This window comes from Oryzias latipes, chromosome 9, assembly GCF_053564925.1.
Source record: "Oryzias latipes strain Hd-rR chromosome 9, Olatipes_Hd-rR_3.1".
NCBI lineage: Eukaryota > Metazoa > Chordata > Actinopteri > Beloniformes > Adrianichthyidae > Oryzias > Oryzias latipes.
The window spans coordinates 15260593-15277480 of NC_136245.1; the positions used below are offsets into that span (position 1 = coordinate 15260593).

The 16888-nt window shown below is 40.9% G+C and overlaps 1 protein-coding gene across 1 annotated transcript in view; it reads left to right on the forward strand.

The window, feature by feature from the left end:
• hmcn2 (hemicentin 2) overlaps positions 1–16888 on the forward strand; it is a 47988-nt gene that overhangs the window by 11161 nt on the left and 19939 nt on the right. The window contains exons 6-26 of the mRNA XM_023958631.2: positions 668–839; positions 963–1069; positions 1154–1274; positions 1364–1627; positions 1715–1859; positions 2798–2919; positions 3125–3397; positions 3824–3965; positions 4222–4346; positions 4923–5036; positions 5131–5289; positions 5378–5572; positions 6941–7036; positions 7145–7272; positions 7341–7485; positions 8104–8216; positions 10170–10329; positions 10408–10567; positions 13685–13812; positions 13911–14162; positions 15458–15541. Coding sequence (XP_023814399.1) covers positions 668–839; positions 963–1069; positions 1154–1274; positions 1364–1627; positions 1715–1859; positions 2798–2919; positions 3125–3397; positions 3824–3965; positions 4222–4346; positions 4923–5036; positions 5131–5289; positions 5378–5572; positions 6941–7036; positions 7145–7272; positions 7341–7485; positions 8104–8216; positions 10170–10329; positions 10408–10567; positions 13685–13812; positions 13911–14162; positions 15458–15541 — 3205 coding nt within the window. The remainder of the gene's footprint in view (positions 1–667; positions 840–962; positions 1070–1153; positions 1275–1363; positions 1628–1714; positions 1860–2797; positions 2920–3124; positions 3398–3823; positions 3966–4221; positions 4347–4922; positions 5037–5130; positions 5290–5377; positions 5573–6940; positions 7037–7144; positions 7273–7340; positions 7486–8103; positions 8217–10169; positions 10330–10407; positions 10568–13684; positions 13813–13910; positions 14163–15457; positions 15542–16888) is intronic.

A 16888-nucleotide genomic window follows, 5' to 3' on the forward strand; every position in this document is an offset into this window, starting at 1 on the left:
CTGTCAAAACTGAGAGTCAAATATGTCCTCTGAGGGACTTGATCTTTTAAGTAATGACTGTTTTTACTATTGAGTGAAATCAACCTGTTCATGGTTATTTAAGCCTTGGGGTGATCTCTCCTTTCAGTGTTCACATAGTTCTAATGTGTCACTCTGACCTCATGCGGATTGCTAAAATATAGCCCACGCAGCTAGACCTTTCTGTTTTTAAAATGATGATTTTTTTATGTTTGTTTTGGTGCATATACTGTTTTTTTTTTCTCTAAAATGAAACCAAACCAGCACACCTCCATATCCACAGATGATTTAATTCTCAGGAACAAACTGTGTGATTCATGAAAGCTGCTGGCCGAGAGACGCCCTTCAGGATTTCTATCCTTCAGGGTGCAGAAAACTGTATGTTATCAGTTTGACAGCTGAGCTCTTTTACTTTTTATCTGTTTAGGCAAAAACTTTTTTTTTCTTCAATAAAAGAATAGTTAAAAGATAAAGAGCAGCAAAGAGAAAGGCCCACTGGGGTTTCTTTTGGATAGTCTGACTCAAGTCTTTCCTGTCCCTGCTGTGTCTTTCTTAGTCATCCCCAGTTTGACGACTCTCACAGTATGCTTTTCTTTTGTATGTTTTAGGAGTTTTGCTCCTGTTAATTTGTTTGTTTTTCACTTTTCAGGTTTTAAAGTGGGTAGAAGAGACAGTTCAGGCCATGAAAGTACACCTGCTGTCCTCCAACCATGACAGGGCCCAGGAAAACAAATGGGAAGTGCCTTTTGACCCCAGCCTCAGAGAGGTCACGGTGTCACTCAGTGGACCGGCGCCACAGATTGAGCTGAGTGATCCCTTTGGTAATTGCGCATTCTTTTCCTTACAACCATCCTAATAACTGTAGAGCCTCCTCCTCAGTGCTCAAGAACATTTCAATACACGCCAGGAGGTAAATAACCACGTCTTTGATCCTCTTGATCCAGGGCGGGTTGTTGGTGAGGAGCAGGGCCTGAAAGAGCTGTTGAATATTCCTAACTCGGCTCTTGTTGTCAACTTAAAATTTCCCAGACCTGGATCCTGGAAACTCAAGGTTACTGTCATGCAAACAGAAACCATAAATGTGTTTTTAATTGTTGTTCCATTGTAACTTGTCTTTATTTTTCTTTTGATTAAGGTCAGCTGCAGTGGCCGTCATACTTTGAGGGTCACAGGGGTCAGCAATCTGGACTTCAGAGCTGGCTTTTCCACCATTTCCGTTTCAAAGTTCAACCAGACCAGAGAGAGACCAGTCAAAGGTTCATACAACTTTCTTTTAACTTCATGAGTCTTCTTTGATTGACAGCTTATCTGGATGGATCTTTTTTTGTGTGTGTGTGTCCCTCAGGGCTTCCAGCACACGTTTTGCTCAAATGTACAGGCCTTAAGCCTCCAGGTTTTCTGAGCCATGTGGAGCTAATGTCAGGCTCCGGCCGCTCATTACGCACAATCCCTGTCCCTCTGCCCTATGACCTCGGCCAACAAGGTCTCTGGAGTCTCCCCGAGTTCCGCACCCCTCCACAGAGTTTCTTTCTCAAGATAACGGGTAAAGATGAGGAGGGTTTCCGCTTCCAGAGGCTGTCCAGCGTATCCTACACTAACATCATTCCAGGCAAGACACCTCCTGCAGGCATATGTCTCACCAGTGTTTCCCACACCTCATCAATCTCGCCGCTCAACCCTTTCCTCCCTTGTGTAGATCCTCCATTTGTGAGAATGCCTGATGCAGTGAAAGGCTTTTACATGCAGCCAGTGGTGATTGGCTGCTCAGTGCAAAGTGACATTCCCTACAGGCTAAGATTCACCAGAAGTGGGATTTCTCTTGGAGAGGAGAAGCTCTTTCAGTGAGTATTTTCCCATGTTTCCTCAGAACTCTGTAAAATGTGCCTCCTTCTGAGGCTGCACCCATGCCCTGCTTCAAAGACGGTAGTTGGTTGCTTATCTAAGCAGTTAGCCCTTCAGGCATTAGTGCTGCCAGACTCAAGCATTTTATCATCTCATCTGTTGAGAAACATTTGTGAACTGTTTATTTTGTAAACATTCCATAGTAGATTTGTCATCTCGGAAATCTGGAAAAAAGTGTTAATTTGTCCCCTCGTTTTGTGCTGAAATACATTTTTGATGTGAAAATCCATTTCTGTGAAATTTGTGTACCAGACTCACAAGTGAAAGCTCACACTGTGAGTGCTGCGTCTCACACAATAAGGCTCCCTCTTTACAAAATATATCCATCTGTTCATTTTCCTGACTCGTTGAATCTCTTTTGGGGTCATGGGGTCGACTGAGCCCGTCCCACCTACTGTTGGTGGGACAGGTTGCCAGTCTGCGGCAGGGCCACACAATCATTCAGACATTCACACATAGGGATCATTTAGAGCAGTGTTTCCCAACCCTCGGCCTCGGGTCACACTGTCCTGCATGTTTTCCATGTTGCCCCGTTTACGCACACCGGATTCAGCTCATCATCAGGCTCCCTGACAATGACAGTCATCAAAGGCAGGTGTGTTTGAGCAGCATCGGATTAAAAGAATGCAGGACAGTTTGCCCCAAGGACCAGGGTCGGGAAACACTGATTTTAGAGACACCAATTTAGAGAGGGATGGCATGAGGGAAGAACATGCAAACTCGGCATAGAACGATCTCAAGTGGAATTTGAGCCAGGGCCTTCTTGCTGTGAGGCGAGAGCGCTAACCACTGTCCCATCGTGCAGCCCTACTAAATATACAGGACACAAAAAAGAGAAAGAAAAAAAAAAAGGTCTAACTTCTTTTGTCTGCATTAGGATGTCAGCTGTTGCATCATGGGAGATTGCCCGTGCTTCTGCTAATGATGAAGGTTTGTACGAGTGCATAGCAACGAGCACTGTAGGACAAGGCCGGGCTTTAACTCAGCTAACTGTTCAGGGTAAGTCACAAAGCAACTCTCTGATGTTTTAGCACACATTCCTCCATTACTGTCCTATTAAATCTTTGAAACATGTCCAAAACTTGTTTTGTGTCTGCTTTAAATCGAAACCCAGATGGGAAAGATTCTAGCACAAACATTTAGTCTTAAGGGTAAACACAGTGTTCTGATAACACTTGTTTTTGTCATGTTTCTACAAAAACAGAGCCTCCTCCGGTTCTGAGACCCACAGTAAATGTGACTTCCTCTGTGGGCGGTGTGGCTGTGCTGTCCTGTCAGGTGGAAGGTAGCGTGCGCCACAACTTGACATGGCACAGAGCGGCTCGTACCATCCAAGCACACGTGGGAAGGGTGAAGCTGCTGTCTGACTCATCCCTGCAGATCAGTGGGGTTCGGACTCAGGATGCTGGAGAATACCACTGTGTAGCCAGCAATGCCCACGGAGAAAACAGAATCGCCGTGTGGCTTTTTGTCCCAGGTATGGTAGGACGACACCCTGCAGGTCATCTGCTTAAACACTTAAGTGCGCGGGGATTCCTCCCTGGGCCCCGTCATCTGGTTTCCATTCCTGCGTTAACCTCCTCGCAGTCAGATTAAGCCACTTCCTCTAAAGGAATAAAAAAAAAAGCATCACATGAGCCAAAACTGATGTTTAGTGAAAATTGCTGCTTTTCTTGTGGGCATGTCCTCAGATGTTTGTAATAAGCTTCAAAAGCAGCCAGACAAATGCAAAACTTGTCCTCATCATGCCATGATGTCAGACATGAAGTGCTGGGTAATTGCATCAAGTTGACTGTTTTTAATCTGGCGCTGTGGAAGATATAAATGACTTCACACAGCCTTGATAGAGCCCTGTCATAGCCAACTTTTTTTATTTTTTGCTTGTGTTTTACTGCGAATACAGAGGCTCCATCTGTGGTGGTTCACCCCCCGAGCCAGGCCTTCACCCTGGGGGATGAGATCCGCTTAGTCTGTTCGGCGTCCGGCTCCCCCCCTCCCCGGCTCCTCTGGAGCCACGGAAACATGTTTCTTACTAATCTGCCGAGGTAAGGGAGCTCTCGGCCCACTCAGCACCTCCAGCGCAGAGAACTCCGAGAATCAGTTTTTTCTAATTTTGCTGCGCACACTGTGGATGTCCTGTTTGTGTATCCAAATGAAAAGTTTATTCTTACATGATTGAAACTTCCATCTTTTAACAGAACATTACTACCAAGCATACAAAGACATTTAAAAAATAAACTGCACATGTTCTCGTCATCATGATGAGTTAATAAAAAGGACTTTGTTGATTGAATGCTACAGGTTTGGCCAAAATAATGGAATTTTGACCATCGGAGGAGCTGTTCCAGACGATGCTGGGAACTACACTTGCACGGCAACCAATGATGCTGGGACTGCCTCTCAGTCTGTGGCACTTACGTATGCAGGTAGTCTTGAAGGAGCTGATGTGTTTTATATCATCTTTTGACATTTTTAGTAAGTCTACCTTTAGCCAGTGGACATGAAGGAGGGTCTAAGGGCAGGGAAGCCCAGTTTAGTTTAGTCAGTTTAGTTTAGTTTAGCAATTAGCTATAGAAGTCCATGACTTTATGTTCTTTATGATTCATGTTTATTATACAATCACAGGCATGAGCCCATTGATGACTATTGTAGTAAATATTGGGCTATATAAGTAAAATTGAATTGAATTGAAGATGAACCACAAAATCAGAGCTTGATTGTGGACAGTTTCAGTCAAAGTATTGATTCGGTGCCTGACACTTTACCTTTCAATGTGAATGACAGATATTTTGACACTACGGTGGGGCTCACATTTATGAAGCCAAATGCCATTTTTGTGGCTTGATGAGTTTGTGAGCAGCCTGTTAGACAGATAATCTCTTCTATTCAAATGTCAGTGTTTGAAATGGATCCGTCACTTCAGACTTTTAGAGTCTTATGGAGCAAAGATGCATAAAAATACATGTATTTTCAGCTAAACTATACTGCTTCTGTTGATCCAGAGGTGCCAAAAATCACAGTTCCGCAGCAGGTCATACTTTCATCTGTTGGTGCTGACGCAACTCTGGAGTGTAAAGCCACAGGCATCCCTCCTCCACTTGTCCGCTGGTACAAAAGTAAGTTAAGGCCAAACACATTGACTAAATGAAACAGTCTTTTTTTTTTTGCCCTTTCTGGAGGCCAGAAATCTTATTTAGTTTGTATTTTCAGGTGCACTTGAGGTTGGGTCCGCTCCTTTTGTAGAACAGGATGTACACCGCGGGACCTTGCATATTCGAGCTGTGCAGGAGGTCGACGCCGGTCAGTACAGCTGTGTGGCAAGCAGCTCTGCTGGAACCTCGTCTGGTACTGTCAGCCTAGTGGTTGGAGGTGAGACCTCTGTGTTCCACATGAAGGTTTTTTTTTCTTCAGTATACACAAAGGAAAAACTCATTTATTGCCACTCATACTTGCACAGCGAGCCCTTTGTTCTCGGAGGAACCGACTGATGTTACAGCCAATGTGGGGGAGAATATCACCCTTCCATGTGTTGCCCGGGGTCTCCCACAACCAACAGTGACCTGGCACCGACAGAACGGCAGGCAGGTTCTGCCTTGGACAGACAGTCACAGCAGGACCACACAAAAGGAGAATGGACATCTAGAAATCCGAAGTGAGTTTTTGATGAGGAAGAATTGTGAAGCTATGGACACACCGACGGATGTAACATGCATTCAAGAATGCGCTTAGCACGGGTTCTTGAACACGCATATGGCAGTCATGCTATAGGGTTCACACCGGACAAGCAGGGAGGGGCTTCTTCTTTGTTTTCTGTTTACTAGTGCATGTCTGGCACCTACAGTTGGAAGAGGTTTGGTGCAAAATGTGAAAAACGGTACAAATATAACAAATCTTGCTCCAGGCTTTTTCTTTCACTGCTCCATTCTGATATAGGAAAGATTTGGTGTCATATTATTCCAGTCGGGCATTTACATTTTAACTTTACTTTTACTTTAAGGTGTATGCGGAGGGCGGTGTGAACGTGGTGTCACTTCAAAGAGAGTGCAGGCAAACATCATGGCTTTGCCTACACTGGCATGACTCAAGCCTTAACCCTTGTGCTATCTTAGATGACCCCACCCTTACATTGACGTGTTCTCCCTACCATGACAAAGGTGGATAAAGGTAGAAAGATTTCATGTAATCCATGGACACCAGTAAAGATCACAAATCATTGAAGAAAAAAGGTTCAGAGTACTGTCTAGTGGGTCTAGATGACCCAACGCCCAATGTTAAAGTGCCTAGGATAGCACAAGGGTTACAAATGACTATACATTTTATATTAAATTCAACTTACGTTTGTGACAGTAACTTTAAAGAGCCTAAAGTGTCTGCCCTGATAAAAAAAAAAGTTTCCTCTCTAATGATTTCAATAATATTTACTATTTTTGTGGGATTTCTTGTTACTACTTAGCAACCGTTGAGCCTGAAATAGGTCTAAATTTAGATGCTTCCCTTGTTCTCCCAGGACTAAAAGTTTACATGTAACATAAAACTAGAAAGGAATGAGCATTTCTGCATGGGCTACTTGTGTCACTGTTTCCATTTGTGTCTCCCGTCTGACCTAATTTGATCAATGTGTTACACATGGCTTCAGTTTATACCTGTCATTGTTGTAGAAAGTGCTTGTCCAAACTGTATAATTCACAAAGCCTCTCACCATCCTGCCCAGTCTGTTTTTACCCCATACTTTATGTCTTTTCATCACATATTCTAACAATGATCTGACTAGCTAAACAAGTGAGCTGAATTATGGGTCAATTGTCCCACATATGATCTCTGAGGAACTCAGCAAGCGGAGCATTTTTGTCAGTGGCAGGCAGCTGGGCCAAAACCATTAATCTAGTGGGTTTCTATTTTTAACTGGTACTATAATTTCACATTTAAAGGATACTCTCCCCTATTATTGGGACAGATTTTTCTATTCTCAATGAAGATGCTGCACATTGTGATGCTTCTGCTCACGTGTGTTTGACTGCAGGTATCTGGGTGGACGATGAAGGGTTGTACATCTGCGAGGCAAAAAACCAGTTTGGGACCATCAAAGCTGAAGCCACAGTTACTGTCACTGGACTGGGTAGGCTAGTTGGCTCTGCTCCTGATCCCATATGACCCACTGTTCATTTTCAGAACACTGCTATGCCAGTTGTGGCTTTGTCACGTCCAACATTGCTTTCTTTCACAGAGCCTCCTCTCTTGGCCCACACCACGCCAGTCATCACCACTGGTATCGGCCAATCCCTAAGCATCCCTTGCATGCTTTTGAATGGAATCCCTCTTCCAGAAAGATTCTGGTCTCGAAACGGAAAACCCGTAAGTCTAACTTAAATGCAAACAGGACTTGGGTCATACAAGTGAAGACTGTGTTTTGTTTGGATCAGGTTCAGCAGGATCGGAGGAGGTTTTTAAGGAGCGATGGCAGTTTGTACATAGAGAAAGCCATCCCACAAGACGCTGGGACTTACATTTGCACAGCAGAGAATGTAGCTGGGTCTGCCAACATCACAGTCAGCCTAGAGGTCCAAGGTATGAGAGCAATACAAAGCAAAGAAATCTTTTTTTTAAGTCGTTTTCTTTTTGGAAACCCACAAATTGATACCAAGGTTTTATGGGACTAAGTGTTATCTCACCTGTGCAAACTATCAAAAGCAGCACACATGAGGTAAAGTAAGAAAGCAGGCTTTATATTTACTAACTGAATAACAAAAATCTCACTTTGGCTTCTTATTTCATGAGTGCTAATGGATTTCATTTCTCTTAGAGAACTTTCACAAACAGCTGAACAGCGTTTGCTGAACACAGGCTTGCTTGGCAATGAAATAAAATTCATATGGCAAGGTCAGGATATGCTGATGCAGCATGAAAACAATTCCATGTTGATGGTTTGACCACCTGCTGTCATCGTCATGTGTGTGTGTGTGTGTGTGGGGGGGTCATTTACTGCAGGCTTTGATGAATGCAGTGCATTTAGTTCCTTGGCACACAGTGATGGACACGAATCAGCGAGGCTCATCATCACTTTGTAATGAAAACATACTTCACATACTGGTGTTGGCTGGCTGCAGCCAGCGGTAATGCTCTGCATGGTTTTTTCTCTCTGTTAAATCAGACAGCTGTTTTTTTTATAACCCACTTCCTTCCCAGTGCCCCCAGAGATTAATGCTGGTCCATACCACTACATAGCCAATGAGGGTGTAGCCATCACACTGTCATGTGAGGCCACCGGAGTTCCCAAACCAACTGTTGTCTGGTCTAAGGTAGGAAATCCTTTATTCGCATGCATACAGAGGGTCATACCTAACATTATTATTAATGTGTTGGAAAAACATGTTGAATCATGCACAATATATAACTGCAACCTTTAGCGCTATAAGGGCTATTGGGTCCAGTTTCTTAATAACCATAACCCAGCCAGGAGACACAAAGTTTAGAAAAACAACACTTTTTTTGTGGACATTAAGTCCTTCATTTTCAAAATGTAGCTTTTAAATATTACAATAATTTATAAAAGTGTTATATTTTTTTAATTTCCTTTACTTCTGACAGCAGCACATTCAAGGTTCTTTCAAAATAAAGTATACCCTGTGTCAAATAAGATCCTCTCGCCTAATTAAAAATGTAAGAAAGCCAAGCAAACATGGCATTTTCTATTATTATGATTTGGGGGAACTTTCTTTTATTTTTTTTCTTATTTTATTATCATTTATGAATATAATATTGGCTTAGAATCCAATTAAAACAAGAACATTGTGAGCATAATGCAAAAATTATACAAAGAAAAACAGCAATTAACCATTCTGAAAGTCATTTTAATCTTGTACCATCATTATTGGTTATCTGACATGTTAAAAATCTAAACCTAAATGACAGAACTAAATAACCAAAAACAAAGTAACCCAAACTACAAACCCTTTTTATTATTTAAATCGAATTTTTTTCAAAACAAAAATGGTCAAAATGGAGGATGAGAGAACCTCTAATATGGCTCAGGATACAGACCCCTGTTCTAGTTCATTTATTTAAAGTATCGTCATGTCAAAGGTAATTGTTTTTAAAAGCATAATTTATTTACTTGTCTATTGCCGGAAAAGGTTTTCATATCAAGAGCAATTTAAAGTCTATTTAGAAGAGGGAAAAAAGCCCAAACATTAAGAACGACTGTGAAATGGTATAATTACATTTACATGAAAGTTTTATTTTTATTTTTATTTGTTTTAATTTTATTTGCCGGAGCACTCCAAAACCAAAATACAACAGTTTGCGCTGCAATCAGACTTTGATTAATATGAGCAGGGACGATGTAACCATAGCAACCTAACCATCATGCAGCCCTGCTGTGAGCACAAACTAAGTATTGTATAGTGCTTTTTGGAATCTGTTTGAAGCCTCAGACACAATGCTTTTTTGTATCCTGAGAGGAAAACCCAAACATTTGTGTGGATTAAAGCAGAAACAAAACTTCCAAACCTCGACTTTATCCTCTGATAGTATCACTGCAGCCACCAGGCGGTTTGAGACTTGTGTTTGTCTTGCTGACTTCAACAATAGTCCAATCACTACAGAAATAATGGCATTTGGGAAAGTGCTTGAAGTGAATTTAAAAGAACACTTTTCCACAAAGATCTAAAGAATAAAAAACATGTAAAAATCTGTTCATTGCACTCTTACTCGTCTGCAGCACAGATAAAAGTAACCAGACTGTTGCATACTGCACACTGCTAAACTGAGCCAGACCTGCCTGCCTCATTTTTCCTCCAGCTTTTGGAGTGATTCCCTCTTGTCTAGTACATTTTTTCTTCTTGTCAGATAAAAGAGAATCTTTGAAAGTAGTTTGTGTTAAAAGTAAGTTCTTGCACAGCAAGTTGCATTCTTGTGTGTCTATTGCAGATGTGGAGGATTTCAGCGGCTGGTCTGTAATTACATTAGACATCAAAGGTTGTAAGTCAAAGCTTAGTTAAGCCTGTCTGCTCTGTTATGCAGCTAATTAGTTTAACTGCATTAAGCAATCAAACTAATGTGTTTGATTAATGCATATGATTTGTTTCTCCTGAATTCAGCCACTCGACTATCAAAAACTTTGGCTTATTGTCGCTCTCTGCAGCAAACCTTTCAGCAACTTTGAGTTTTTGCAGCAGTTTGCAGCAACATTTGGATTTTGGGAATTGTATCCTGGTATTTGCCACAGCTTTCCTCTTGTTCCATTCCTCCAGGGGAGGCAGCCTCTGCCTAGAGACCGCTCCTCGCTTCAGCCTGACTCTGACGGACACTTCCACATTCCACACCCCACCTCTGCCGATGCAGGCATCTACATCTGCACTGCCACCAGTCACGTTGGGTACGCGAGCAGGGAGATTCAGCTCAGTGTGAACAGTAAGCCAGAAATACTAATAATGGTCATACGGCTATAGTATTTTTTGTAACAAGAAAGCTCATTTTGCGTCTTTTAAGCCATGCCAACCATCCTGGGTGTGAGCAGCCATGACACCGTTATCAAGATGTCTGCAGAGGTGGGGACAGAAGTTGTTCTCCCCTGTGAGGTGCAGGGCAGCCCCTCTCCACTGGTCACATGGAGCCGAAATGGGCACCCCATCCCCCCTGTCACAGCTGGGTAATGACAAATCTCTGCTCTTTTTGCAAATCAAACATGAATTGACAATGCAGTAAGAGTTCTTTCTCAGCGTTGCCATGCCAATGCCCAACTCATCCTACCAAGATAGGTTACCATCCCATATTGCTGCTTTTGTTTGGTGAATCTCCTCCTAGTTCTGGTCGGTTGCAGAATCCACTTCACTGCAAAGATTGCATCTTTAGAAAGTAAAGGTTATTGCTTCAAGAATAAAATTCCTATTTTTGGTTTGGCAACAAAACAAATTATCTTACAAAGAAAGTTTTTCAATAGAAAAATAATCTTAGTTTTAGAAAAAATAGAATTCTTGGTGAGACAACTTTTCTGACGGATTTGTATTGCTAATTTATAGAATTTTTTTTCAAATTTTAAGAATTTTTGACGTATTTCTAGGGGCCTGTTTTTGCAGTGTGAAAGCCTTATGGGAATCCGAGTGGGAGCATCTAGTTTTTATGGGCTGCTTTCTGATTCTCATGTGTGGTCACTCGACATGCCGACAAACCGTCTGACTTCAAACATATGTTGGAAAGATGACTGACAAACTCTTACGGCAAGACACCAGACGAAGTAACGATGACTCAGATCGATGACCCACACCGGTTAGAAGGAAACAAGTAAGGCTGGAGTGGGCCATGCCGGGAAGATGGGAGAAATATGAACTAAGAGAAAAAGAGATACAAGCACTGTCTGCCTCTGGTTCCCTGGAGTGTTTTAACAGTAAAACAACGTGCTGACTCTTTACTACTCCTGTCTGATGAGAATAACACATCTCTGTGAACAGCCCCCGCACTTCATGCCTCACATGTGCTGGACCTGCGGAAAGAGGCAGGCTGCGTAGTATGAAATGTATTCTCTGGATGCTTTCTGTGGGTCAGAAGTGATCACGAGCTGCTGACTGTAGCAATAACAGGAACAGTGGGCAGTAAGGCCTCCATCTTTAGCTTTGAACCGAATACACCGCAGACAGCAAAAACACGGAGGAAGGAGTTCATTCTACACCTAATCCATGGCTACTTTTTGTGCTAGCTATTGAACCACAGATGACTTGACACTAACTGTGTGTAAAGTAATGGATGAGCATGAGGGCTTGTTCTTGTCCTAAGCAGTGGGCTGACCAGTGGAGAGTCAGTCATTTAGTTCATGTTAGATGTTGCCTCCTTTTCTTACGGCTGTTTGAGGAGGTGGGGGAGACATTACACCATGTGGACAGCTGAAATGGAAAGCTCTTTGTGTTTCCAGGCCTTTTCCACTTACATAAATGTGTTATTGTTATTATACAGTTGCTTAGCAGACACACATATCTCAGATAAATACGATAAATGATAGAGATGTGTTTACTTTTCTGTTGAATATAATTTTGTACAGCTGCATAGCTTCTGGTGGAATATTTGTTCTCTTTTACATCCCTGACCTACATTTAACTTCTGTAACCTGCAGGAAATTGCTGCTGTTTTTTAGACACAAATGCAGGTTTGTTTGCAGGGTTATTTATATCAAAAATGATTATGAAGTTAGACAAAAGCTTTGCTTTCTGCCATTTCTTTTTAAAGAACAAAACTTCAAGATGCACTGCAAAAACAGGCCCTTTAGAATAAGTTAAAAATTCTTACCCCTTTAATAGATTTTCTTCAAATAAGCTAAATAATCTGCCAATGGGTTAAGAAAAGTAAATAATTCTTATTTTAACAAAAAATTCTTGTCACTAAAATTATTTTTCTCTATCAAAAATTATTTAGCTATTGAAAAACTTTTATTAAAAGATTACTTTTATTGGAACCACAGGTCTTTTTGCTTTCCTAAGATTCCGTTTTTGCCGCTGCAAAAATAAGCAGCTTAAACATAAGACTAGAACACTAATCTTAAGAAGAAAAATTACTAGAAAGTAGTAAAATGATATTATAACTTAACAAGAAGTCTAAAAATAAATTGTAAAAATCTAGAAACAAGGTGTTTCAAACCAGCCTTCAAAAAGAGAAAAGTTAAAAAAAAGGCATCTGTGAGATGGAATTACTTCAAATTGAATGTTATACAGCCCAATAATAAGATTTTTTGATAGTACTAGTAAGCAAATGGTTTGTATTTTTTGAGTTTTTTTTAACCTAATTGTTTTTTTAGTTTTGGTTACAGTAAACAGATCCCTAGTGTAATTAGTGGAAACAAATCATTTTAGAACAAAATGTGAACAATATGAGAATACCATCTTATTACAAATTAGCCCATCTTAATAATTGCTAAAAAAAATCTAAACTTAGCACTTATTTTTAGAATATAAATCTAATTTTTGTTTCCAAAATAACAGCAATGGATGACAGTCTAAAATTTACTGAACTTTAAACTATAATCCTTAAAAATATAACCCAAAATTACAGTGAAAGTTTTTCGAGTATTAAAAATCATTTTAATTTATTTGAATAATCATATCCTTATTTTTTAGACCAAAGCTCTTAAAGAGACAACTCATTCTCAATTGTGCTGATTTAAAAAAAAAGCTTGGAAAGGTGTAGAGCAAAAATAGCGGTAAGCTAAAGCAACCTAAAACCTGAAAAAATGTTATCTAAAAATAGTTTGCAGTGTGTGCATCAAAACATTAAGGGAATCTTATTTTGTTTTCAAAAGGAAGAAATGCATAGATCTTTTTGAATATGTATTTTTCCCACAGTGATATCATCAAGATACTCACCACTCTGCACAATGGCTGTTCAGCTGGATGATTACTGGAAAACTGTTCTGTTCCAGATTTCTCTTGCTCATATCTGCCGGTCCTTAAAGAAATCTGTTTTCCTCCGCACAGTTAAAAAGCAGCCAGTAAATAGGTGCAAAAGCAGCTGCTTGAACATATGATTCAGCTCCTGGGTTCCTGTAATCCTCCTCTAAGTGTTTCCAATCTTGTAGCACTAGATCCACAAACATCAGGTTTTATTTTAGAATGACCCTGATTTAAATGTATATTTTAATGTCTATGTGCTACTAAAAACTTGTTTTTGCTACACAAGAAGTACAAAACACCTTTTAAAGAGGGTTATTTCGTTGCAGAAGCGTTTTCCTGAGCTACAGAGTCTAATAAATGGTTTGGTCCATTTCTTTACCTCTGCTCCTCAGGTTCACTATTTTGCCTTCAGGCTCTCTAAGGATCATTGATGTGCGCCTGATGGATAGTAAACTCTATACTTGCACTGCAGAAAACCCAGCAGGAAACGTGTCTGTTGGCTACAATTTACATGTTCAAGGTAACTCCTTCATAAGCAAACCAAACTTCTTATGGGATTTTTTTGCATTCTTCCCCTTTAATCTAAATAAAAAAAAACACTTTCTTTACTGTCTTCAGCTAAGCCAAGGATTCAGCCAGCACCCACCATCCTTAAAGTGCTGCTTGGACAAACGGTGACTCTGCCTTGTGTGGCTCAAGGAGAACCAAGCCCTGAGATCAGCTGGTTTCACAACGGACAGCCTGTTGGCGTGAAGAACTCTACGCTTCTAAGGATTCAGCGAGTCGACGTTGTCCACCAGGGCGCCTACCAATGTGTGGCAAAGAACAGTGCAGGACAGGAGACCCTGGAGATCCAGCTGGAAGTTCTTGGTAAACATTATACTTTAAATCTTCAGTTGTTTGATCAGAACAGAGAAACCTGCCGTTTAGATATCATGTAAGAATTTTTTCTGATTCAGGCTGTGGCTGATATTACAGATACTTTTCTCCTGGTCTCCTATTCTGAAGGTGAATAAGAAATTGTGCATTTCAAATATTGAGATGTTAAATATGAAAAGCACTTTGGGTTTTGGACTGGATATGCCCCCGGATGGGGTTTTCTGAAGCTAGATAGTCTTCCAACAAACTGTTATCAAGGAGGACAACAACCACTCCTTGTTTTGCTAAGGCAGCCCAAACATCTGTAGATGTTCTTGTGTGCATAGCAACTCCGTCTCGTTTTTGTTGTGTCTCATCACAACAATGGAGAAAATTGAGGCAATGGTGGTGCTACTGGGTCTCCTATCTCCAGTTTTCACTAAAGTGGTGACATTGAATAGTTACAAACGTAAACAGATTTATTTTAAAGCCTTTCGGGGGAAAAACGCTGAGGAGGATTTGAGGACATTTAGTTTTAGATGGAAAATTCAACACATTTGCCGTTTTACCTACTTTCCAGGTCCGGTCAGTTAGAACTAGACATGCAACGATTCCCTTTCCCCAAAATTCAGTTCAAACCTCGACTTTTGGTTCATATTTTTGTTTATTTGTGTATGACAAAACAACAACACAAAACTCAGAAATTCAGAAAATCCCTTTTTAATCCTTAAAAACACATAACGAATAAAAACCTTTCAGTTGGCTCTTACTAAGCCTGGTGTAATGTAATAATGCAATAAATAATACATACTTCTTAAACTTAGCACAATGTGTGTTCTGAACATAAACATAGTGGTTTGCAGAAGGGATGCAACGATTCACTTTCCCCAGGATGCGGTTCAACGATATAACACAGTACGGTTTTAAACTCCCTAATTAGAAGCACAGCCTCATGAGTTCTAAAAAAGCACACCATGAATCAGCATGGATCAAGACTGTGCAGAACAGAGCAGGGCTTATAGGTAAGCAATTACACAATACATGATCCTCTCATATTTGGGCGCCTATCCATCTTCAGCCTTCCAGTGTTTTTTTTATTTATTTATATTTTACTAAAATGGCTTAACACAGACTCATTTTGCTTCTCATTCCATGATTTCCTGGCGGTAACCCATTCATCAAATTCTATATCCATAGAGCACGCACCAAAGCCTCAAAGTCTTGTTTCCTGTACTTCCTCTCACCCCAGCAATGAATTTTACTCATCACTCATTCTTGATCTAAAACTCCACCTCTTGTCTTTACAGAGGCTCCATCTTTTGCAGAGCCTGGAGATGTCATCATGGAGAAAGTGGTGAACAGCAAGGTGACCATTCCTTGTCGTGCCAAAGGTAAGACTTGATTTCTACATAAGAAAGCCATGAACTAACAAAAATGTGATATTTACCGGGCTTGACGTATATTTTGTGAATGTCACGACAAGCAAAAAAAAAGTTTGGGTATCGATAACATGAGTGAAAATGAATTTTTAGATGATCATGGTCCTTTTCAAAAGAGCTCCTCTTTGTTGGAGTTTGAAGACACAAGTCCAAACATACATATTTGTGCTAATCCTGCAGTATTACAAGAACTCCCCTCTCAGACGTTTTCTCACAGTGCCTGCAATCAGGTATTGTTTGTGGGTTGTGCCATAGATACCAGCTGAGGGTGTGTCTAATGTGGCGCAACAGCTGGAACATCAGTCTGGCTCCTGCCTCACTGAGCCACATCTGCTTTCCTTTCCACCGCGGCCCGCTGAGAGAGGAATCCTAATTACAGGCTGCTGCTGGCAGATAAAGGACAGAAATGTCTCTGTGAGGTAGAGTAGGAGGAGGAAGAGACGCATGAACCCACGCTAGCCCACCTTTCATCCAGGCCATACAGTTGGGCAGCATTTCAAGTAAAAAATCCTCGCCACTCTTGATTAAAAAAAAGGGTCTTAAGAAACTGTCAGCAGCAGGAAGCAAAAATTCTCTCATTATTCACAAGAGTTCCATCTAAAGGAGACAAAAAAAAAGGTCTCAAACGGAAGGATATCATTAATTCAACAACAAGCACTGGTTTGGTTTTGTCTGAGCCAATAGTCTGAGAGGCACATGGAAGAGATATGCTCTAACTGTTGGCATGGGCAGTATGAATAGATCAATAAATAAATAAAATCAACCTTCTAATGAGATCTGTTAGCATCTAAAACGGAACATCTGCATGCATTTCCTCCCAGCGATGAGATAATGAATTTGCTTCAGAGCTCTTTAACTGTAAACATGTGTTCTGAACGCCAGCACTCGCTAACATCATCCTACAGTTGTAGCGGTCTCCTGTGGTTGCGGTTTCTTGGATCGGGGAAAGGTGCCGTGTTTGATTTCGCGCCTCCTCTGTTGGGTGTGAATGTAATACCTCTCTGAATACATGGGGATGTGTTTTCCTTCTTTTTTTTTTTTTTTTTGCTACTGCTCCATCAAAGTCAATCGCACTGTTGTGATGCTCATATTTTTCTCCTATTAACTGATTCCAAGTCTTTTCATTTTATCTTTTTTACCCACAGATCACATCTATTTTAGGCTCTGGAGCGAAGAAGTCTTTGAACTTCTAGTTTGGCCACTCCTTCTGTTTAAAGCTCTCAATTTTGGTTATAAATTTTAGGGTCTTCAATATTGCATCCCACATTACCCCAGCAAGCTGCACTATGTTCTCTTTTT